Consider the following 23,483-nt stretch of genomic DNA (forward strand, 5'->3'; position numbering starts at 1 on the left):
GTGGAAGCTAACCCCATGTATGTGGATGATATCGCCAAGCATGTAGATAAGCAAGAGGAGGGGACCAAGGATCCTTGTGGGTTTGTGGAGGTAGAGGTACGGGAACAGGAAGAGAAACCATTGCTAGGGATGCTCTGGCTGCTATCGGTTAGGTATGAGTGGAACCAAGTGAGGGTAGTCTCACTGAGCTGGACAATGGAGGAGAGGAATTGGAGGAGGATGGTGTGGTCAGCTGTTTCAAAGGCTGCATAGGGGACGAGGAAGGATAAATCACCACGGTCACAGTCACAGACAATATCATTTGTGACTTCGCTTAAGGCCATTTTGATACTGTGGCTGGGGTGGAAACCTGATTAGAACATTTCAAAAGGGAAGGATGGGCACGGATTTGGGAGCTGACAACACATTCAACGACTTTAGAGAGGAAAGGGTTGTTAGAGATAGTGGTAGTTCACAAGAACGGGGTTCAAGGGCGAGTTTTTTCAGAAGGATATTAATGATGGTGGCTTTGAAAGAAAATAGGAGAGTACCTGAGGAGAGGGAATCATTTACAATGTTAGGTAACTTGGAGGCCAAGAAGGCAAGTTGGATGGTCAGTAATTTAGTGGGAATACGGTCAAGGGAGCAGGAGGTGGGTCTCATGGATGAGATGAGCTTGGAGTTGACATGGAGTAATGGGAGAGAAGCTAGAGAGACACATGGGATCAGGGCTAAGGTAAGGGGGAGCCTGAGGAGAGATTTTGGCTTAGTGGAGCCAAGGGGAGGTAGGGGGGAAGCAGAAGAGGCAGCTGAATGGATGGGCTCAATCAAAAAAAGTAAACAAAGCTTCGGAACTGGATGACAAAGATCAGAATTTGAAAAATGGAATCCCCAAATCCTTTTAAGGTTAAAAAACTGTACATTTTTAACTGTTATGCAGTTATATAAACATCAAAACTTTCAAAGTAACTCTGGAATTGTCTTTAATTATATGATTGCCAGGTTGGCTACAAGTTCAACTAAAATGTGCTTGTACACAGGTCTGTTTCCAGATGTAGGAGGAGGTTTTTTCTTGCCAAGACTGGAAGGGAAACTTGGCTTGTACCTTGCCTTAACAGGATTTAGAATTAAAGGAAGAGATGTGCAACAAGCTGGAATTGCTACTCATTTTGTGAAGTCTGAGAAGGTATTTTTGTTTCTTTGCTACATCTACAGACTAATGCTCACAACCATAGCTGTCTACAGTTAAATAAGATTATAGCATATGTGACTGCCTGATTTGCTTTCTGAAACCAAGTGGTAATTGCTGTTCAAACATCACATTTGGCAATTCACACACACTGCTTAAGGAAAACTAAGCTAGAAATGACTGGACGTCTGCAGCAAGTCCTGTGTTAAAGAGGAACTCACGCAATGCCCTAAATTTAACGAAAATAAAACACCTACAACTTTTGTTTCAAAATATGTGGTTTAGTCATCTTCAGTTTTTTATTTGTAAACTTTGAAGCAAGTTCCTGGGATTTTAAAATTGGGGGTGGGGCATTATTGCTGGTCCTTGACTGCAGAGCAATGGATCATGGGATCTGTGATTTTCTTGGCAGAAAAATAGTTTGTGCATCCAGCTAACAGAGCACATAAATGTAGTACTTTTATCTGACATGTGACTCTGACAAATGTTTTACAAATGCTAACTGAGCAACAGCCTAAAACACCCTGGAAAAGAATATGTAAAAAATCTGGGGTCATTCTTTCAGAATTAATGAAATGAAAGACTTGCAGGACATCAGGACATCCCAAAGCACTATACAGCCAATGAAGTACTTTTTTGAAGTGCAGTCACTGTTGTAATTTAGGAAATGAAGCAGCCAATCTGCACACAGCAAGATCCCTCCAACAGCAATGTGATAATGACCAGATAATCTGAATTCAGGTGTTGATTGAGGGATAAATATTGGCCAGGACACCAGGGATAACTCCCCTGTTCTTCTTCAAAATAGTGCCATAGGATCTTTTATATCCACCTGAGAGGACAGACGGGGGCCTCAGTTTAACATCTCATCCGAAAGACGGCACCTCCGACAGTGCAGCGCTCCCTCAGCACTGCACGGAGTGTCAGCCTAGATTTTTGTGCTCAAGTCTCTGGAGTGGGATTTGAACTCACAACCTTGTGACTCAGACGAGAGTGCGACCAACTGACACCTAATTGACAGATGCAAAGAATGAATGCAACTTCCTGCTGGAACTTTGCATCAGCGTGCTCCCGTGTTGAACCTAAGGGCCACTATGTAGTTTCTTAAATACTGTAATTGGTTTCTACTTGGAACCAACTTGTTAGAAGCAGCGCCAAGCAGAAATCATAACTCAAGTCAATAAGACCTACTCTCATGCGCCTTTTAAATAACCAGTTACAGAACAGCATTAGTAAACATCAAGAAGCTGGCTGCTTATCCACTCTATTAATTGGGGAATGGTATGTGATGGGAAGAGACTGGAAAATGGGGAATAAAAATTCAAATTCAAATACAACTTTTGAAGTTGTAGGTAGGGAATTCTCCAAATTAGTAATAACTGTGATTGTTATAACATTATTTCAATATGTAGAGTGTTTCACTAGCCTATCCTGCTGCTATTGACTGCACATGGCAATGTACAGTACATTTTCACTTTAGGACACTGCAGGAGCTACTGAATAGCCTAATGTGAAATTTGAACTGTCAAACTGTTTTTTAATGCTGTGTTAGGAATACAAATGTTTGCCAAGTCACAATCAATGTTTGATCATCAGATTTGTCAAAATCTATCTCGTGGGAGTTTTTAAATCAGGAATGCATGGAGGGAAAAAAAGCTTCTGGATATATTTTGCACAGGCATAGCAAAGATTTGTACTCCATTTATAGAATGGAACACTTTTTCCTGGATGGGTAAATCCCGATTCTGCATGTTATTCTGGCAGATAATGGTCAATGTCTGAACAAGTTTATTAAGAGACAAGTTTATTGTTCAGCAACCAGCTGGATTTGGTCTAGCATATTTTGAACTTGTGTAGTTTTAATTCTTTCCTGCAAGTAGGTGAAAAATTATCTTTAATACAGCTGTTTCCTTACACAAATCAATAGGAGGCTGGAACTGATCAAATTTACTGTTAATTTATTTTTCATGCTTCAGAACCATAAAATGACACTTTGGCTAAAGAAGATAATGCTGTGTGTATATGTAAGACAATTTGAACTGTGTTTTGAAGTTTGAAATAAAATTAGTTATAAAAGCTTTTGGTCATTCACAACTTGAGCTATTACCTGAATTAGATTTCTTCACCTGTTTCATAATTTATTGGTATTCAATCTCTTTTTTAGATCCCGGCTCTGGAGAAAGATTTGGTGTCTTTAAAGTCTCCTTCAAAAGATGATGTTGCAGATGTGATAAATTCATATCACTTCAAGGTACGGTGATCTATAAATATGGAACAACTTGACACCTGACTGCGCGCTACTCTCCTTTTCATCTCCTGTTTCTCTCCCAGTGGGTCTTTTTGGGACACTCATATTTTCTGTGGCCAAGATGGCAGGGTACCTATCCTGCTCTCGGTTGTTAGCAGTGGCACTCTTAGTCGAATGCCATTAGGCATCTGACAGTGCCCTGCATGGCTGAGTTTGGGAACTCTGGAGTGGGGGATTGAACTTATTGCTCCAACACTGTTATGTTCTGTGTTTGTGCCTCAACACCAGGAGCTTGAATTTGGAAAATAATGCCGTATAATTTTATTTAGAACTACAGGGTTATGCACTGATGTGTTCTGATCTCTATAATCCTCCCGCAGGCTTTGCAGTTACTGAGAGGACTGAATAATATAAATTATATTTTTAATCAAAGACTTAGGCCGTGATTTTATCATCGGTGTCGGGAGAGCTGGTTTTCAGGTTCCAGTCCAGATCCTGGCTGCAACCGCTCTGTCAAAGGGAATTTTCCTTGAATTAGCCTTGTAAAGCCTGCCCTGCGGGCTTACAGGCCAATTAACAGGAAACCGGACTGATGACATCATTTGGTGATGTGTCATCAGCCAGTTTCCTTAAAGGGACTACAGCCACATTGAGTTTGACAGTTGTTCTGTCAGTGTTTGACAGCATTGAGGTGCTGCAAACACTGACAAGCACTGCACAAAGGTGAACGCTTGCACCCAGGCTCTCAAATTACTCCCTCCATATGCTTGTGGAGGTAGTCACAGCATGCAGGGAGGTTCTCTTCCCTTACTAGGGCGGAAGAGACTTCCCCAGGACACCAATGCAGCCTGGTTGCACATTGCACAGGAGAGCAAAAGCAGGGATGTCGTCAGGGGTCCCTGGCTGCAGTGGCACCAACCTTTCAATGATCTCAGTGGATCACGAAATGTTACTGCAAAGCCACACTCAAACTCACCCTGCTGTGCCACTCAACACATTCCCATCACTCTGCCTTCCATACCCTTCTCCGGCACATCCTTACTCACCAACTTACCGTGCACCTCCACCCAACCCTCTCTATCTACTTTATCACATCCCCATCTTACTGGACACCACTCACACTCACCCTCATCCTACTGCAAGCATACTGTGGTAAACCACTGTTATTGTTGCTCACCGTTGTTGTTGTTGTTGCACACTGCTGTACCTATGCATGCCTCAGCATGTCTCTGCTGGCTCCGCCCCTGGCTCCACCCACAGGCCCAGGTATAAAGGTGACCGCTCTGCAGCCCCCTGCCTTCTTGGAACCCAGTCAACCACGAGAGGCATGCTCTGTTCTTTGCTAATAAAAGCCTTTAGTTACTCTCCTAACTCTCCGTCTTTTATGAGTAATTGATAGCGCATCAATTTTATTAGCAAAAACAAAATGTCGACAACAAACGCTGAGCAGCAGGCTGCTGCACCAAACGCTGAGCAGCAGGAGCTGCTGCGAGCCCTCAGACCAACATGCCTGGACCTAGACCCCCAAGAAGCGGGTTCGGCTACCAAATTCGTGCATTGGCTGCGTTGCTTCGAGGCCTACCTGCAAGCCTCAACTGTGACCCTGGACGAAAACAAGTTGGAAATCCTGACCTCAAAGGTGAGCCACCAAGTTTATACAATAATCCAGGACGCGACGACCTACGCGGCGGCTATCGATCTGCTAAAAGGGCAATACGCACGCCCGGTAAATATGATCTATGCCAGGCACCTCTTAAGATCCCGCAGACAGCAGCCCGGGGAATCAGTGGAGGCCTTCCTACGGGCACTATGGATACTCGGCCGAGGCTGCGATTGCAAAGAAGTATCAGCCGCAGCACACACGGAGGGACTGATCCGAGATGCTTTCGTTGCAGGTCTAAGGTCCGACTACTCCCGGCAGAGACTGTTGGAAAAGGGAGAAATGGACTTGAGAAAGGCAGTGTCCCTCGCGCTCTCGCTCGACGCGGCCCACAGGAATATGGACGCCTTCTCCCCTAACCGCTCCGCAACATGGACGCCACAACCTTGGGTCATGGGACCGCCACCTTCAACTGCTGCTGCGATACCGCCACCTTCAACTGCTGCTGCGATGTCCAAGGCACAGAAATGTTATTTTTGTGGCCAGGCAAAACAACCCAGAGCACGCTGCCCGGCGAGAAACGCTACCTGCTCCGGCTGCGGGAAGAAAGAACACTATGTCAGCGCCTGCAAAGGTAAAACCGCTAACACCAGCAGCGCCGCGTGCGAACCGTGGGGGCAGCCATCTTGTCCGCCATCTTGGGCTCCTCCAGCCACGTGGGGATCGGGATCATGGGCGCCGCCATTTTGTCCGCCATCTTGGACGTCTCCAACTTCAACCACGGGGGACCCGGACTCAACCACCGCCTCATCCGACGACCACATCGACTCGCTCGACCATACGCTGGCCTCCGTGACGCTGGACCAATCTCTCCCTCATCAACTGTCCAGGTCCATGATGGACATTACGGTAAACGGCCGCGCCACTACCTGCCTTTTTGACAGCGGGAGCACGGAGAGCTTTATCCACCCCGACACGGTGCGCAGTTACTCTCTCCCGGTCCTGCCGACGCGCCATCGGATCTCTTTGGCTTCCAAAGCCCAGTCAGCGGACGTCGGTGGCTACTCTGTAGTGACCCTTTCAGTAAGGGGCACAGAATACAAGAATTTTAAACTCCTGGTCCTGCCCCATCTCTGCGCTGCCGTTCTACTGGGGTTGGATTTTCAGTGCCACCTTAAAAGTGTCACATTAGCGTACGACGGACCCCTCCCCCCACTCACAGTCTGCAGCCAGCAGCTTTTAAATTGCCCGCCGCGCACCATTTGCAGCCTCTCCACCCTTAAAGTCCCCCCCCCCCCCCTTGTTCGCTAACCTCACCCGCGACTGTAAGCCCATCGCTACCAAAAGCAGGCGTTACAGTGCCGGGGATAGGAGCTTCATTAAATCCGAGGTAGCGAGACTCCTGAAGGAAGGGATTATTGAAAGTAGCACCAGCCCATGGCGAGCACAAGTGGTGGTAGTGAAGACTGGCGAAAAACAGCGCCTAGTTATTGACTACAGCCAGACGATCAATCGCTACACCCAGCTAGATGCATACCCACTCCCCCGCATATCTGACATGGTCAATCAGATAGCACAATACCGGGTGTTCTCGACGATTGATCTGAAGTCGGCATACCACCAGCTCCCCATCAGGGCTGAGGACCGCCAGTACACAGCTTTTGAAGCTGACGGTCGTCTCTACCACTTCCTCAGAGTTCCCTTCGGCGTCACCAACGGGGTTTCAGTCTTCCAACGGGAGATGGACCGGATGGTTGACCAGAACGCGCTCCAGGCCACTTTCCCCTATCTAGACAACGTCACCATCTGCGGCCACGACCAGCAGGACCATGATGTTAATCTAGAGAAATTCCTCCGTACGGCCCAGCGGCTGAACCTAACATACAACAAGTATGTTCCGTACCAAGCGCCTTGCCATTCTTGGCTGTGTAGTGGAGAACGGAGTCATCGGCCCCGACCCCGACAGGATGCGCCCCCTTATGGAGCTCCCCCTCCCCCACTGCCAAAAAGCACTGAAGAGATGCCTTGGGTTTTTCTCGTACTATGCTCAGTGGGTGCCCAACTATGCGGACAAAGCCAGACCCCTCATCAAGTCCACCTCCTTCCCCCTGACAGCAGAGGCCTGTGCAGCCTTCACTCTCATAAAAAGAGATATTGCGAGGGCCACGATGCACGCAGTGGATGAGTCCATCACTTTCCAAGTGGAGAGCGACGCATCCGACTTTGCCCTAGCTGCAACCCTTAACCAGGCGGGGAGACCCGTGGCCTTTTTCTCAAGGACCCTCCAGGGCCCCGAGATTCGACACTCCTCTGTCGAAAAGGAGGCCCAGGCCATTGTGGAAGCTGTGCGACATTGGAGGCATTACCTGGCCGGAAAACGATTTACCCTGCTCACTGACCAGCGTTCAGTAGCTTTTATGTTTAATAATAAGCAGAGGGGCAAAATCAAGAATGACAAGATCTTGAGGTGGAGAATCGAACTCTCCACCTACAATTACGATATCTTGTACCGGCCCGGGAAACTCAATGAGCCCCCAGATGCCCTATCACGTGGTACATGCGCCAACGCGCAGGTTGATAGACTGAAGACCCTCCACAATGACCTCTGCCACCCGGGGGTCACCAGGTTTTTTCACTTCATCAAATCCCGTAACCTGCCCTACTCCATCGAGGAGGTCAGGACCATGACCAGGAACTGCCAAATCTGTGCCGAGTGCAAACCGCATTTTTATAGGCCAGACAGAGCAAGCCTGATCAAAGCCACGCGCCCCTTTGAACGGCTGAGCGTCGATTTTAAAGGGCCCCTCCCCTCCTCTGACCGCAATGTGTACTTCCTCAACATAATTGACGAGTACTCCCGTTTCCCGTTTGCCATCCCTTGCGCAGACATGACCAGTACCACGGTCATTAAATGTCTGAATGACCTCTTCGCCTTGTTCGGTTTCCCTAGCTATATTCATAGCGACAGGGGCTCATCCTTTATGAGCGATGAACTTCGTCAGTACCTGCTCGCGAGAAGTATTGTTACAAGCAGGACCACCAGCTACAACCCCCGGGGGAATGGCCAGGTGGAAAGGGAGAATGCGACGGTCTAGAAGGCAGCCCTTTTAAACTTGAAATCTAAGGGCCTTCCGACCTCTCGCTGGCAGGAGGTCCTCCCTGCGGCGCTCCATTCCATTCGGTCACTGCTCTGTACAGCCACCAATGCCACCCCTCATGAGAGAATGTTCTCCTTCCCCAGGAAGTCCACATCGGGGATCTCGTTACCGACATGGCTGACTTCTCCAGGACCCGTCCTACTGCGGAAGCACGTGAGGTCCCATAAGACGGACCCCCTGGTCGAGAGGGTGAGCCTCCTCCATGCCAACCCTCAGTATGCTTACGTGGTGTACCCGGACGGGTGGGAGGACACAGTCTCCATACGAGACCTCGCACCTTCGGGTGCTCCCGAAACACCTCCCTCGCCACCCACCACTACCCACGCCTACCCCCAGTACGCTTACGTAGCGTACCCGGACGGGCGGGAGGACACAGCCTCCACACGAGATCTCGCACCTTTGGGTGCCCCTGAAACACTACCATTGCAATCCACCACTACCCACAACCCAACCCCTGTAGACGGCATGCCGCAGCCCCAGGACCCGTCATTGACCACCCAACCACTCAATGAGGCGCCTGATTCAACGTTGGATGCTGCACCATCACCGCCGCCACCACGACGATCAGGACGGCATACAAGGCCACCTGATAGACTTACTTACACGAACCTTTTTAGTACACTTCACCCCGCCGGACTCAATTTTAAACAAGGGGTGAATGTGGTAAACCACTGTTATTGTTGCTCACCGTTGTTGTTGTTGCACACTGTTGTACCTATGCATGTCTCTGCTGGCTCCGCCCCTGGCTCCACCCACAGGCCCAGGTATAAAGGTGACCGCTCTGCAGCCCCCTGCCTTCTTGGAACCCAGTCAACCACGAGAGGCATGCTCTGTTCTTTGCTAATAAAAGCCTTTAGTTACTCTCCTAACTCTCCGTCTTTTATGAGTAATTGATAGCGCATCACATACCAACTAACAACATACAAGGGTAGGCACTTGAAAGGTTCATGTCAATGTCCATGTGATGTTTCTGGTAATGTGTTGTCATACAGTGAAATCTCTTTCCAAAAGTGCCCCTTATTGGACAGATCTGAGCGCACCTTGAGAAGTGTCTTACTGAGTTCCAGTGATTGTTCAGACATAACTCGCTACCACCACCCCCCCTCCCAGATCCTAACCACTCGCTGAGTAAAAAAGATTTTCCTCATGTCACCTTTGGTTCTTCTGCTGATCACTTTAAATCTGTGTCCTCTGGTTCTCGACCCTTCTGCCAATGGGAACAGTTTCTCTCTATCTACTCTGTCCAGACCCCTCTTACTGAGTTCCAGTGAATGTTCAGACATAACTCCCCCCCACCTCTGCTATAGTGATGAGTGTGCATGGAATGGCTTGGACATTAAAGGGATGCTTCACGGTGCTGGTGTGGGATGGAGTCAACCTGGCGCATTATGTGGCATCCAGGGTTAACAGCATCAAGTGATGTAAATCTGGCCATGGTGATGCCATCGTCGGCCTCCCGGGCAGCAATGTTGTCGGGCTGATGCCCTGTGTCCAGTGCAGCATCAGGTGATGGCGGAGAAGGTTGGTGATGTTGTTGGTGTGACTGGTGAGGTTGGGGCTGATCGTGGAAGGATTCAGAGGACCAAGGTATGATTTTTCGAAAGGCACCGATGTTGCTGGAATAGATAGCAGCTGCAGGTGAGAAGACAGAAGCGACCTGTCAGTGGTGAGAGAGGTTGTTCCAATGAGGTGGCATACAGTTGGCTCTAAACACTGTCATCTTATCAGAAACATCAGAACAGACTCCAATCACGCCAGGGTGAGCTGGTGTGTTCCCCGAGCAGCGGGTAACCTGTGGGGGAGAACGTAAAATGGGAAGGTAGGCTCAAAATACCATTAAATTGGCTTTTAACAAGCCATTTAATGATAGAAATTGTCTCCCCCGCTGCTTGGTGTCTGGTCAGTTCTCCGCTGACAGACCCACATGGAGGCGGGTTTCCTACTCTCTGTCAATCTTTGCTATTTTGACAGCGGACCTGTCTCCAAACCCGCCCTCTGAGCGCCGGCAAAATCACGGCCTTAGTGTTGCTGTAGCTTATGAATGTGCCCCTTTTAATTCTGAATACCAATGCACTGTTACCACACCCTGAACTTCAAATATTTTCTAACATTTATATCATGCTGACCTAATTGCATGATGCTTTACCAGTTTTTGTTTAAATATTGATTTGTAGATTTTCATATTTACATTTTCTCACAAGTAGAATATTTCTGTGGTTGGTAGCATAGCAATCTCCTAAAGGTCATATCTTCAAAAACCCATTATTTGTTTATATACTGCAAAAAAAAAACTTTTGAACTGGAACTTGAAGGTGGCAGGGCATGTTGAGAAAGCAGTTAAAAAGATTACAGGATCCTGGGCTTCATGAATAGAGGTATAGAGTACAAAAGCAAGGAAGTTATGATGAACCTTTATAAAACACTGGTTCAGTCTCAATTGGAGTATTGTGTCCAATTCTGGGCACCGCACTTTAGGAAGGATGTGAAGGCCTTAGAGAGGGTGCAGAAAAGATTTATGAGAATGATTCTAGGGATGAGGGACTTCGGTTAGTGGATAGACTGGAGAAGCTGGGGTTGTTCTTAGAGCAGAGAAGATTGAGGGAAGATTTGATAGAGGTGTTCAAAATCATGACGGGTCAGGACAGAGTAGATAGAGAGAAACTGTTCCCATTGGCAGAAGGGTCAAGAACCAGAGGGGACAGATTTAAGGTGATTGGCAGAACAACTAAAGGTGACATGAGGAAAAACTTTTTTACTCAGCGAGTGGTTAGGATCTGGGGTGGGGGTGCGGGCGAGTTATGACTGAAGAATCACTGGATCTCAGTAAGACAAGGTATGCTCAGATCTGTCCAATTAGGGGCACTTTTGGAAAAAGAGATTTCACTGTACGACAACACATTATCAGAAACGTCACATGGACATTGGCTAAACCTCTCAAGTGCCCACCCTTGTGTGTTGTTAGTTGGTATGCTTGCAGTACGATGAGGGTGAGGGTGAGGGGTGGCTAGTCAGATGGGGAAGTGATAAAGTAGATAGAGAGGGTTGGGTGAAGGTGCAAGGTAAGTTGGTGTCCTGGGGAGGTCTCTTCCACCCTTGGAAGGGAAGAGAACCTCCCTGCGTGCTGTGACTCCCTCCATAAGCATATGGAGTGAGGCATTGGAGAGCTTGGGTACAAGAGTTCACCTTTGTGCAGTTATTGTCAGTGTTTGCAGCACCTCAATGCTGTCAAACACTGACAGAACAACTGGTCAAACTCCATGTGGACGTGGTCCCTTTAAGGAAACCGGCTGATGATGCGTCATCAAATGACATCATCAGACCCGCTTCCTGTTAATTGGCCAGGAAGCCCGCAGGGCGGGCTTAAGAAGGTCAAATCAAGGGAAAATCACATCTACAGAGCGGCTGCAGCTGGGAGCAGGACCGGAGCCAGGAAACCAGCTCTCCCGCCCCCATTAAATTCGCGGCCACTGTTTCCAAACAGTTCTCTTTATAGTACAAGTCGTCATTTGTGTAATCATTGCAAGATTGCCAGAGCTTAATTAAAGCAATCTACTCCTGATAATTCAATGGTCATTTATTGCCCTAAAAAATTTCAAATTATCCAATGACTTTGAATTAAGAGTAGACTGCAGTGGATTGCCAGGGAGCAGCAGCTCTCTGCACCTTAATATGTTAATTGATAGAATGAGGGCTGAATTCAAATAGTGATCACTCCTTCAGAGTGTACAGATTTCTGAGTCAAACGTGTCTCTGTTATCAATCTGAAATGCCTGACATCTGTTGTGGATCATGATGAAAGTGTATGCATTCCCAGCTCGTCACAGGATATGTACAGCGAGCATTGTATCCTTGTGTCAGAGGAACTGGAGAAATGTTGGCTCGAGTTAAAGGAATAATTATTGTGAGGTCAATTTGTCTTGCCAAATGACTGTGACAACCTGGCAGCAATCTCCTCTCCACTGAAATGTTGTGATCTTTGCTCTGATGACAAAGTGAGTCATAAAATGGCAATTGCATTATGTTACAAATAAAAGTCCAGAAAATATGATCTTTGGAACAAATAACTAATTGAAGATTCCTATACCAGAGAATAATGGAAAGTGATGGTTTCCACATTTTGTGGGAATGTGTTTCATTATACTCTCATGGTTCAACCTTTCCTAGTACTACTTCATTGAGGATATGATTCGAAGACTGTTTCACCTCAGAGATTTTTTTCCCCCTCTAATAAAATAGGAACAATAAACTTTACAACATTGGGCTGAACTTTCCAGAGTGGTAGCAGGTGCGATCGGTGGCAGGTCGGGTGGGAAAGTGTTTTTTTGACAGCGGGTCGGGAACCCACTGTCAACTTGCTCCCACGCGCCTTTCCCACAGGCGCATCTGTCAGCGTGGACCTGACCCGACCTGCAGCGACGGGGACCCAATTGAAATCATGATGAGATACTTTACAGGCACTTAAGAGCCTTTTTCCCCCCTGCTTTTTAAATTTCCCTGCATGGCCACGAGATTCACACAGCTCGGGAACCACATCTGTTAACCTGAGGCAGGAGTTCCGTGACCATTGCTCCAGCTGATTACTTGACAGCATGGAAAACAAACCAAAATAAGTTTTGAAAAAGGGTTTCAACCCGAAACGTCAACTCTAATTTCTCTCCACGGATGTTGCCTGGCCTGCTAAGTTTTTCCAGCATTTTCTGTTGTTATTTCAAAATAAAACCATGTTGATTACATCAGCTAACAGATTGATGGAGATTCTGAGGTACATGTTAATTTTTCACTGGCCATTCTTGGTTGTTGCCTTCCCACTGAACAGTAATTGCAGTGAATTGAGCTTCAGTATAAAAAATGACATATATCATTTAAATAAATGTTTGTGTTGTTTCTGGTCAGGTTTTTCTCACAGTATACTGTGATTGTCCAGTTACACATATTAAATCAAGTCATCAACCGTAACAATTTCATTCTCATCACTCATTCCACTGGTTCAATTTGCTTTCAGTCCCTGACTATGACTAGTTTAATGTTTCAGTCTGAGACTTTAGGGTGAATTTCTGCGGAGGTTCTCTCACTTGTCCATTGTTAACTTCAATGGAAGAGCTGCAGAAATCCCAGAAACACATTGTAAACACCACTTACTGTTTGTCAGGGATTCCGCAGCTGATTCACTGAACTTGTATAAGATTGTAAATCTACCCCTGTACAATTGCATTTAAAATCTGCTTAATTTTATGTATTACCTGTACACACACACCTTTTATTTGTACCAGTTACTGATACAAAAGTCTATGGATTTGTGACTAAAGCATCAATAGCTTCACAATTATTGTACTTTTTTAATTATGTTCTTGATTGTATTTGTAGATGGAGTCATATTACTTAATTTTATTTAAATATTTCTTTGTCACTCATATATAACTTATTATATGATTGTACAGTAAAGATTCAACACCCACTATGTTAGATTGAATTTAAATTTTATGTGGCCAGGGTCCCTTTAAGGATCCTGGCTTAAAACGCCACCAGACCCGCTCCCTCTAATTGGGCTGGGTAACACGCTGGGCAGGCTTAATAGGCCCCCGTTAGGGTAAGTTCATTTTGTACAGCGGGATAGAGCCAGCAGCGGGGTCACGACCCGCCACTGACACCGGCTGCACCGCACCCACCAAGGCAAGGAAAATTCTGGCCATAGTTGGTGTAGACCTGGAAAACTGAAAAAAGCAGAGATATTTATTTTCCCTTTTTCTTCTAACAGTGCAAATCTGATGATCAGTTTGTCTTGGCAGAGCACATGGACAAGATTAATAGGTACTGTGCTATTTGGGATGCTCTACTTGTATTTGTACGTAACTGAGTGTCACAGCTACTGTTTATTACTAGCATCACTCTAACTCTTCAAAGATCTTGTTAACTATAAATTCAATTTCTACATGTTTGACATTTAGTGCAAGAACTATGTAGCCAAAATAGGTATTTTACATATATATTATAATCAGTAAATCCAATGCTCTATACAAGCACTGTGGTTTTTCTGATAAATGTTAACACTCAGTGACAAATAGACATTAATTAATTATTGATTTACGTACCTACGTGCAAGGAGTTTTTAAATTAAATTATCATCTTAGTTTGCCTCTCGTCTCCATTCCGCCTTTTCCTTGGGGGTAGGGGAGAAGAGAAACAAACTAACTGTTTATACCATTCAAGTGCAGATAAGTGTAAGAATTTTCATAGTAACAATGGCCCAGAAATTTGGGTCGGGGGCTTCCAGTGGGTGCAAGCCCCCGATCTGCACTTACCTAGCGCGCCGGCCGTTGAGCTGTGGGCCCCCGTGGATTTCCGATCCAGGGCCTGGTCCAGCTGCCGGCGCGCAGTGCTTGCGTATCCCAGGGGCGCAGTTAGTTCGAAGCGTCCCCTGGGATCACGTGGGCCACGGGGAGCCAATCGGAGCAGGGAATGCTCCATTCGTAAGTTTGACAGGAAGTGCTGTCAAACTTAGAAATACTACGGGCCCTTCTTACAAAACATCACTAAATCTTCAAATACATTTTTTTTTAAATCACTTTTTAAATAAACTATAAATTAAATGAAATAACTATTTTAAACAATAATTTAAATTTTTGAAAAAAAGAATTTTATTTTCTAACAGGGCTAAAAATAAACTTACCTTGCTTTAAAGTATTTAAAAATAATAAACCTATGGAAAAAATGTTTTAATTTTAATTAATTCACCACTTACCTTGTAAAAAGCAGGCCTTGCGCCTGCTTTTTACATTTCCAAATTCCCGGGGAAACCTGTATATAAAAAAAAACGAAGTTCGATGCGCATGCGCAGCCTCTCCTGCGCACGCCTTCGAACTCTGAACCCCTTCATTCAGGGGAACGGAAGTGCCGGTTTCCCGCGCATGTGCAGTGCATGCAGGAAACCGGCACTTCCATTGGGCCTACGGGTGAGTACCCCGTGCGTACTCACCCGTGGAGACCCGAATTTCTGGGTTTCTTCTGTTGGTATGGAAGCAGAGCACCACAAAACAGAATTTAGTGAGTTGGTTCACTGCAAACGTTTGTGAATTATTTATTTACCACACAAAACACTGTCGCACCTCTGGCAGGTCTGCTTAATGGTGTAATGTAGACTTTTCCATGCCTGATATCGGTGCTGCTTGGAGACTTTCTAATGAAAGATGCCCTTTTGTATGGCAGGGCTGCTCATGGCAGTTTTCTCCCTTCCCCTGCACGATAAAGCTTTCCAGTGCACTCAAAGCTCCATGTAGTGGCCTGATTTGAGAGCTAGGATGACAGATGAATTAGAGCATCAATGCAACAAAGCCATCTTGATAACCCGGTTATGATAAAGGCACTACAAATTGTTACAGTAAGAAATCCAGACCAGAAAGTCCTCGGTTCAGTTCCTGGTCTCTGCTGAATTAGCTGATTTCAGCTGGAGCAGCCATGGAGGCATTACATTTGGCTTTGTTGAGTCTGTGTGTCCCAGTTATGCTTATTATAAATCACTGGACACAGACAACAAGAATAACTTTAACAGGTCTTTACTATTCGGAGGTCAGGGCTGAACTGCCCAGCAAATCACTACACAACGTTTATATACCGGTGTGGTCACCACCGGTATTACAGTATACAGCAGCCAAGAGAAAGCAGTACATCTCTTAAGGTAGTTCTCTTAAGGTGGAACAGGTTACATACACCACAATCCTCCCTTTTTAGCTTAACAGTGTATATCCCCATTTAACATAACATAATAACATATATATACAACTTCATGCAAAACAATTCAAAGATTCAGTCTCTGAGGAGGCCTCCTGATCCGAGTTGGATAACGCCTTTCAGGGGTCTCTGATTCTCGTTGCTGGGGTGACTCATCTAGTTGATCTCTTATGGATTGGACATCATCATCAGGTACATTCACTTCTGAGGTAGATGCTTCAGGTTCACTAACTTCTTCCACGGTTGTCTCTGCCGTAACCATGGGTTCGACCCTTGTTCTCGATTCTACCAGTTGGTCAGCATGACGTCGTATTACATTTTCACCAATATCTACCGTGTACATCAGGGGTCCTTGTCTGGCCCGAATTGTTCCAGATTGCCATTTCTCATTTTTATAGTCCTGGGCTAACACTGGTTGTCCTATTTCGAAACTCCGAGTGGTCTTGTTATTTATATGCTGGAACTGTTTGTTTTCGACTTCCCTCCGCACATTTGGTTTTAACAAGTCCAACCTGGACCGCAACCTCCTGTTATAGAACATCATGGCAGGACTTTGGTTTGTCACTGCCTGAGTGGCGTTTCGATATGCCAGTAGGAAATTGTCCACCTTGTGTTGTAGTGGAATCTGATCTTCGCTCATGGCCTTTATTGCTTTTTTGAACGTTTGTACAAATCTCTCGACCAACCCGTTTGTAGCCGGATGATATGGGGCAGAGGTATAATGTTTCACCCCATTCTTCTTCATGAATTTCTGGAATTCTTCTGACACGAACTGCGGTCCGTTGTCTGAACATATTTGTTCTGGCAATCCATTTCTTGCAAATATCGTTCTTAGCACCGCGACCGTCTTTTCCGAGGTAGTGGTAGTCATCTTAATCACTTCTGGCCATTTAGAATGTGCGTCCACCGCAATTAAAAACATGGAGTCCATGAATGGACCAGCAAAGTCAATATGTACACGTTGCCATGGGGTTGAAGGCCATTCCCATGGATGCAGCGGTGCAATCGGAGGTGCATTTTGAACTTTTTGGCACCCTGAGCAGCTTTTCGTCATATCCTCTATCTGTTGGTCGATACCCGGCCACCACACATAAACCCTAGCAAGGCTTTTCATCTTGACTCCCCCCAGATGACCTTCATGCAGTTCCTTTAGAACTCTCTCTCTTAACTTAGGAGGAATAATCACCCTTGTTCCATACATCAATGTTCCTTGACAGACGGACAGCTGTTCTCGTCTTGCTGAGAATGCCGGTAACAGTGGATCACCATGTGCTGGCCATCCCTTCACTGTCAATTCGTAGACCCGGGACAGTGTCGGGTCGTTCCTGGTTTCTCTTTCAATACTTGCATTGGTGACTGGTAAACATTCGATGATGGTCGAGTGAAATAACTCAACAGGGTCAACCGTCGGTGCCTCCTCTGCTGTAGGTAGTGGCAGGCGCGACAGCCCATCAGCATTACCATGCTGCTTTGTACCTTTGAATTCAATCTGATATTGATGTGCCCCTAGGAAAAGGGACCATCTCTGGAGCCTCTGTGCTGTCATCACCGAAACACCCTTCTTAGGGTTAAAAATGGATACCAACGGCTGGTGGTCTGTCAGTAGCGTAAACTTTTGGCCCTGCAGGTAATGATTAAACTTCTTTACTCCCCACACAAGGCTGAGAGCCTCCCTATCTATCTGAGCATAGTTGCGCTCAGCGGAGGTCAATGATCTGGATGCGAACGCGACTGGCCTCTCCAAGCCATTTGGCAACTTGTGTGAGAGTACTGCCCCAATACCATATGGAGAAGCATCACAAGCCAAACGAATAGGCAGCGTTCGGTTGAAGTGAGCCAACACTTCCTCTGAGGTGATCAATGCCTTGCTTTTGCGAAAGGCCCTCTTACAGTCCTTGCTCCACTCCATGGTACTCCCTTCTGCAAAAGAGCGTTCAGCGGGTGCAGCACCGTGGATAAATTTGGCAGAAACTTATGGTAATAGTTAATCAACCCTAGGAACGACCTCAACTGGGATACATTATCCGGAGCGGGAGCCTTCACAACAGCTTCGATCTTGTCAGGAGACTTATGAAGCCCCTCCTGGTCAATGACATGACCACAGTACGAGATCCGCTTCTGAAAGAACTCACATTTCTGGCGATTAACTCGAAGTCCATATTCTTTCAATCTGGTGAGCACCAGTTCCAAATTTGCAAGGTGTTCCTCATCATCATCTCCTGTAATCAGAATATCGTCCAGGTAACATTGTGTGCCTGGAATTCCCTGTAATACCTGCTCCATGGCCCTCTGCCAAATTGCTGGAGCCGATGCCACTCCAAAAACCAGTCTATTATACCGATACAAGCCTCTATGCGTGTTGATCGTGAGATACTGGCGTGACTCTTCCTCAACTTCCATCTGTAAGTACGCCTGCGCCAGGTCTATCTTGGTGAAGTGTTTCCCGCCAGACAACGAAGCGAAGATATCCTCAATCCGCGGAAGCGGATATTGCACCGTGTGAAGCACCGGATTAACAGTGATCTTGAAATCTCCACAGATGCGAACCTTCCCCGGTTCCCCCGGCTTGTTGCTCGATGAACGCTTCATGACGGGAACAATGGGCGTGGCCCACTCACTCCAGTCCACCTTAGACAGTACTCCTGAACGTTCTAGCCCTTCCAGCTCAGCTTCCACAGCAGGTCGTATCGCATAAGGTACCGGTCTGGCTTTGAAAAATTTCGGGTTTGCATGTTCTTCAACCTTGATGTTTGCCGTAATTCCTCTCAGTGTTCCCAGTCCCTGTTGGAACACCTCTTTAGCATCGTCAAATATTCTGGACAATTGTTTAGGTTTGACATCTTTTTTACCGGAATCTACCGTTAGTGCTTTTAAGGAATGCCAGTCCATATTTATTCTCCTGATCCACTCCCGTCCCAGTAGTGGTGGACCTCCCTCAGGTAGCACATATAAGTCCATTCCTCGGCTTTCTTTGCCCTTGTGGACCACCTTTACCTTTATCTTTCCGATGGGGTATACTCTTTGCCTCGTGTATGTTTTCAATACAATCTCCGTATCCCGTAGGGGAATATGTGGGAATAACCTTTTGTAGTCTTGCTTATTCATGACCGTCAATGCCGATCCAGTGTCCAATTCCATCTTCACTTGGACTCCTGCTATCTGAAGTGTGACCCAGATAGTTTGGAGGTCTGCTTCATTACCCACATTGTGTACTCTTAGACAACCCAGTTCCTTACTGCTGGAGTCTGAATCTGACTTCTGTTCATCCGAACTGTTCTCTGTCACCTTGTGTACCTTTCTGCACTTTTCCTGTGGTGACTTTTTGTTGCTGGTCTTCTTTCCTGACCGGCATACTTTAGCTATGTGACCAAGCCTGCCACATTTTCTGCATTCCTGATTTTTGAACCAGCACTGGTTCTGATCGTGCGTTGTCTTTCCACAACGATAACACTTTACTGCACCCAAGGCCATTTGATTGGTGCTGAGTCCCGATGACCTTAGCTGCATTTCCGCAGTGCCTCTCGCTGCGGCTTCGTGCGATGCTGCAATAGTGACAGCTTTATCAAGCGTAAGATCATTCTCCTCTAGCAGTCACTTTTGTGTTCCTTCTTTTAACAATCCACACACAAATTTATCTCTCAGCGCATCTGCTAGTCCTGTTCCAAACTGACAGTACTTTGATAGCTTACGCAGCTCAATTAAGAATTCAGCATTGCTTTCTTCTTTCAGCTGCGTTCTTCTGTAAAATTTAAATCATTCCGCTATCAGCAGCGGCGTGGGGTTTAAATGATTTTTCAGGACAGTAACAATATTCGCAAAAGTCTGATCCGCCGGTTTATCTGGTGATACAAGGTGCTTCAATAGCCCGTACGTCTTCGCACCCATTGAGTTTAATAAGGTTAGTGCTTTCTTATCATCTGGTACCTCATTTGCTTTACAATAAACTTCCATGCGTTCTACATATGTGGCCCAATCTTCGACATCGCTATCAAAAGCATTGATGTTACCATGTTTAGGCATCCTTGCAAGTTTCTTTAAATTTTCTTTTTCCCAAAATGGCGGCTTCCCGCGCTTGTCTTCTTCCCCCGCCTACTAAAATGGCGGCTTCCCGCGCTTGGCAGTTTTTCCCGCGCTCGTCTTCTTCCCCCGCCGACTACAATGGCGGCTTCCCGCGTTTGCCTTCTTCCCCCGCTGGCTGCAATGGCGATTGCCGTGCTGCTGCCGTTCTCGCCTCCCCAGCGGTTCTCAATTCCCCGACGCTGCTTTTTGCTCCCCCGCGGTTCCCGTGGGCATTCACGCTTCCCCTGCTGTTGCGCCTCTTAGCCCCGCTTGCAGGCCGGTCCTTTACACCGGCTGCGGTTGAGTTCTCCGCGGTTCTCGTGGCCTTAACGCTGCCCCAGTCGCTGCGCCTCTCGGCCCCGATTGCAGCCCGGCCCTTTTCACCGGCCGCGGTCGAGTTCTCCGCCCTTTTTCCTCCGTTTTCCCTCCCCTACTCCACAGCCAACGCGGCCGACTTTCTGCTCATGTCGCTGATCGGCTTACCCACCACCGTGGTAGAAGGGATGATCACTGCCTGTCGCTGATGGAGGGCTTCGTGGTCAGAATTTTTTCTTTTTAACCCGGGTTCTCGATGCCTCCCGTGCGATGTGGTGCTCAGCAGGATGATGAGGGCGGATGCCTCTTCTCGACGCCCGTTCTGAGGACGAAGCTGCCTTGGATGTAAAACTGCCGCAGGGTAAGATCGGACTCGTCGCCACTGTTGAGTCTGTGTGTCCCAGTTATGCTTATTATAAATCACTGGACACAGACAACAAGAATAACTTTAACAGGTCTTTACTATTCGGAGGTCAGGGCTGAACTGCCCAGCAAATCACTACACAACGTTTATATACCGGTGTGGTCACCACCGGTATTACAGTATACAGCAGCCAAGAGAAAGTAGTACATCTCTTAAGGTAGTTCTCTTAAGGTGGAACAGGTTACATACACCACAGGCTTCATTGGTTTTTCCCTCCCTAGCTATGAGCAATCAAGGTTCCCTAAGGAGAGGGGGAGTCCTTTTTTTCAAAGCGAAAGTATCCAACTGTTGCAGCTGCTCGCACTTCCATTCAAAATACTTTAAAGCCATTTTTGATTGCAAAAGTGTCTGGTTAACTTTTTTTAGTTTAGGCAATGCTGAACTAAGTTTTTTAAAAAGGAAATCTGCCCAATTAAAACCATAGTGAAGACAATTGCAATGACCCACAGCATGTTAGTTTTACATAAAAACTTTAGCAAACATGGATCAATCTCCAAACAGCAGGTGGCATTTTGATTTGTAAATCTTTGTGGGGAGACAGGATTTGCACACGTTGGCCCGTAATTTCTGATAGGAGGCTTCCTGCGTGCAGATGCCACCTATCGGAAAAAAATCTACGCACTTACCTGAGGGCTCCCGAGGTCCGGACACTTCCGATGCTGGGCCTCTCCACAGTCGAAATGCGCAGAGCCCACGTATCCGGGGGGCGCAGGTGGTTCGCAAGCATCCCTAGGATCACGTGGGCCGGGCCAGCCAATAGGAGAAGAGAATCTCCCTTCATACTTTTGACAGATAGACCTGTCAAATATATGAATGGAGATCACCCCAAAAACACAGTAAAACATTAAATACATTTTTAAAAAACCATCACGTTTTTTAAATGAGTTAAAATTACAATAAATTAAATATTTTAAACAAAAATTAAATTTTTTGAAAAAAATAATTAAAGTTTTTTACAGGGCTAAAAATAAACATACCTTTTTTAAAAGTAGTTTTAAATTATAAATGAGTGAAAAAACATTTTTTTTTTTTAACTTTTATTCAACTCTTATGCTGGTTTACCAGGCGTAAGATTTCTAAGGGTTTTCTGCGGGCGGAGGTTCTCCAGAAAGTGGAACGCACCGCCCGCAGAGGCCCTTCTCCGGGGCAGGCGTCCGATCTATCAAGTGCATTCTTGACAGATCGGAAATGCCACTTTTCAGCGCATGCGCTTCGCATGCCTGAAACCGGCATTTCCGATGTCCCTACGGGTGTGTACACAGCCCGTACACACCCGTAGGCATCGGAAAAGACGGGCCATTATTTTATTTCATGGTAGAGGATGGCTACAATGTAAGTAAGTAAACATTTTGTTTTTAAAGTATTTTTAAATTGCTTACTGCAATTTGATGCATAAAATGTTGAATTTGTATTCAAAAAGTTTTATTTTCCTTCTGCTATCATAAGCTGCTTATCTGGAAGATTTACTTCCAATGCTATTTGAACGCCAGTGGGTTTTTTTTGTTTTACATTAACTATTCATGCAAACTGTTTTTGAAGTATTCCCTGATTTAGTATAGAAATATTCTGTCATACTCATTCAGATTCACAGCTAACACATTTTAATTAGTCACATAGAAATAGGGCTGGATAGCTTCCCAAGATTATCTGCAGTATGCTGAACAATAGCCTAGGTATCATCATAGCTCAGTGTTGTACTCCCTCCCCACCAACCTAGGGACAGTGATGCCAATATTTGTGCTTAATAGCCACTGAAATAGCTCAGGAGGCGACATGAGGGAAAATAAATTATGTAGCGCGTTGTTATGATCTGGAATGCACTGTCTGAAAGGGTGGTGGAAGCAGATTCAATTGTATTGTATTTTACAGATCATCAGTCTATTTCAAAACTACTTTCTATGTACTTCTGTTTTACAGGCTGTTCAAATGCAACAGTGTAGAAGAAATACTAGAAAATCTGAAACAAGATGGTAGTCCATTTGCACTTAAACACTTGGAGGTACAGTACTTTAGATAAGTAACAGAAATTGAACGATGTTACACTGTTAGCAAAGCCAGTGATTCATACAGATCCTTCTGTAATTTAACACTAACACTGAGCCATAATGCAATCAGTTCGAAAGGCTGCTGGTACAGTGGACAAACTTCTGAAGGTAATCATTCGTCACTGGTTAGGAACTGTAGCACAGCAAAAATGTAACTATAGCATTCAATAATTGCTTCATTGTGTATCGTGAAATGAAACTATTAAAGGAATTACCGACCTACTACTAGATAGCTCAGTATTAATTCTTCTCTTTCCACCCAACCTAACCTAACTTATGCTGAAGTAGGTTTCCAACCCGCCATCATCTTCCAAGTGACCATTCATTTATGTATGATCCCAGACAGTGTGAGTTCAGTTATCAGGTGGCATCATAGCTGAGCCAGATCCTGTCAGCAGTGGGAACCTTGTGTATTGTTTTCTCTCTGTGCCTCCCTCCCCACCAACCTAGGGACAGTGATGCCAATATTTGTGCTTAATAGCCACTGAAATAGCACAGGAGGCGACATGAGGGAAAATAAATTATGTAGCGAGTTGTTAATTCTGGAAGGCACTGTCTGACAGGGTGGTGGAAGCAGATTCAATAATAACTTTCAAAAGGGAATTGGATAAATACTTGAAAGGCGTGATTTGCTGGGCTATGGGGACCGAGCAGGGGAATGGAACTAATTGGATCGCTCTTTCAAAAAGCCAGCACAGACATGATGGACCGAATAGCCGCCTGTGCTATATCATTCTGTGA

The 23,483-nt window shown here is 45.9% G+C and overlaps 1 protein-coding gene across 3 annotated transcripts in view; it reads left to right on the plus strand.

Moving 5' to 3' along the window:
- hibch (3-hydroxyisobutyryl-CoA hydrolase) overlaps window positions 1–23,483 on the plus strand; it is a 164,300-nt gene that overhangs the window by 127,822 nt on the left and 12,995 nt on the right. For all 3 annotated transcript variants that reach the window (XR_015078145.1, XM_085985867.1, XM_085985868.1), the window contains exons 8-11: window positions 1,020–1,165; window positions 3,333–3,419; window positions 13,930–13,982; window positions 22,615–22,696. Coding sequence is in view for 2 of the 3 variants with exons in the window: in XM_085985867.1 (XP_085841993.1) it covers window positions 1,020–1,165; window positions 3,333–3,419; window positions 13,930–13,982; window positions 22,615–22,696 (368 nt within the window). In the remaining variant the exon portion in view is untranslated. The remainder of the gene's footprint in view (window positions 1–1,019; window positions 1,166–3,332; window positions 3,420–13,929; window positions 13,983–22,614; window positions 22,697–23,483) is intronic.

The sequence above is a fragment of the Somniosus microcephalus genome, chromosome 4 (genome assembly GCF_052327205.1).
Source record: "Somniosus microcephalus isolate GS21.2 chromosome 4, FLI_Smic_1.0, whole genome shotgun sequence".
Taxonomy (NCBI): Eukaryota; Metazoa; Chordata; class Chondrichthyes; order Squaliformes; family Somniosidae; genus Somniosus; species Somniosus microcephalus.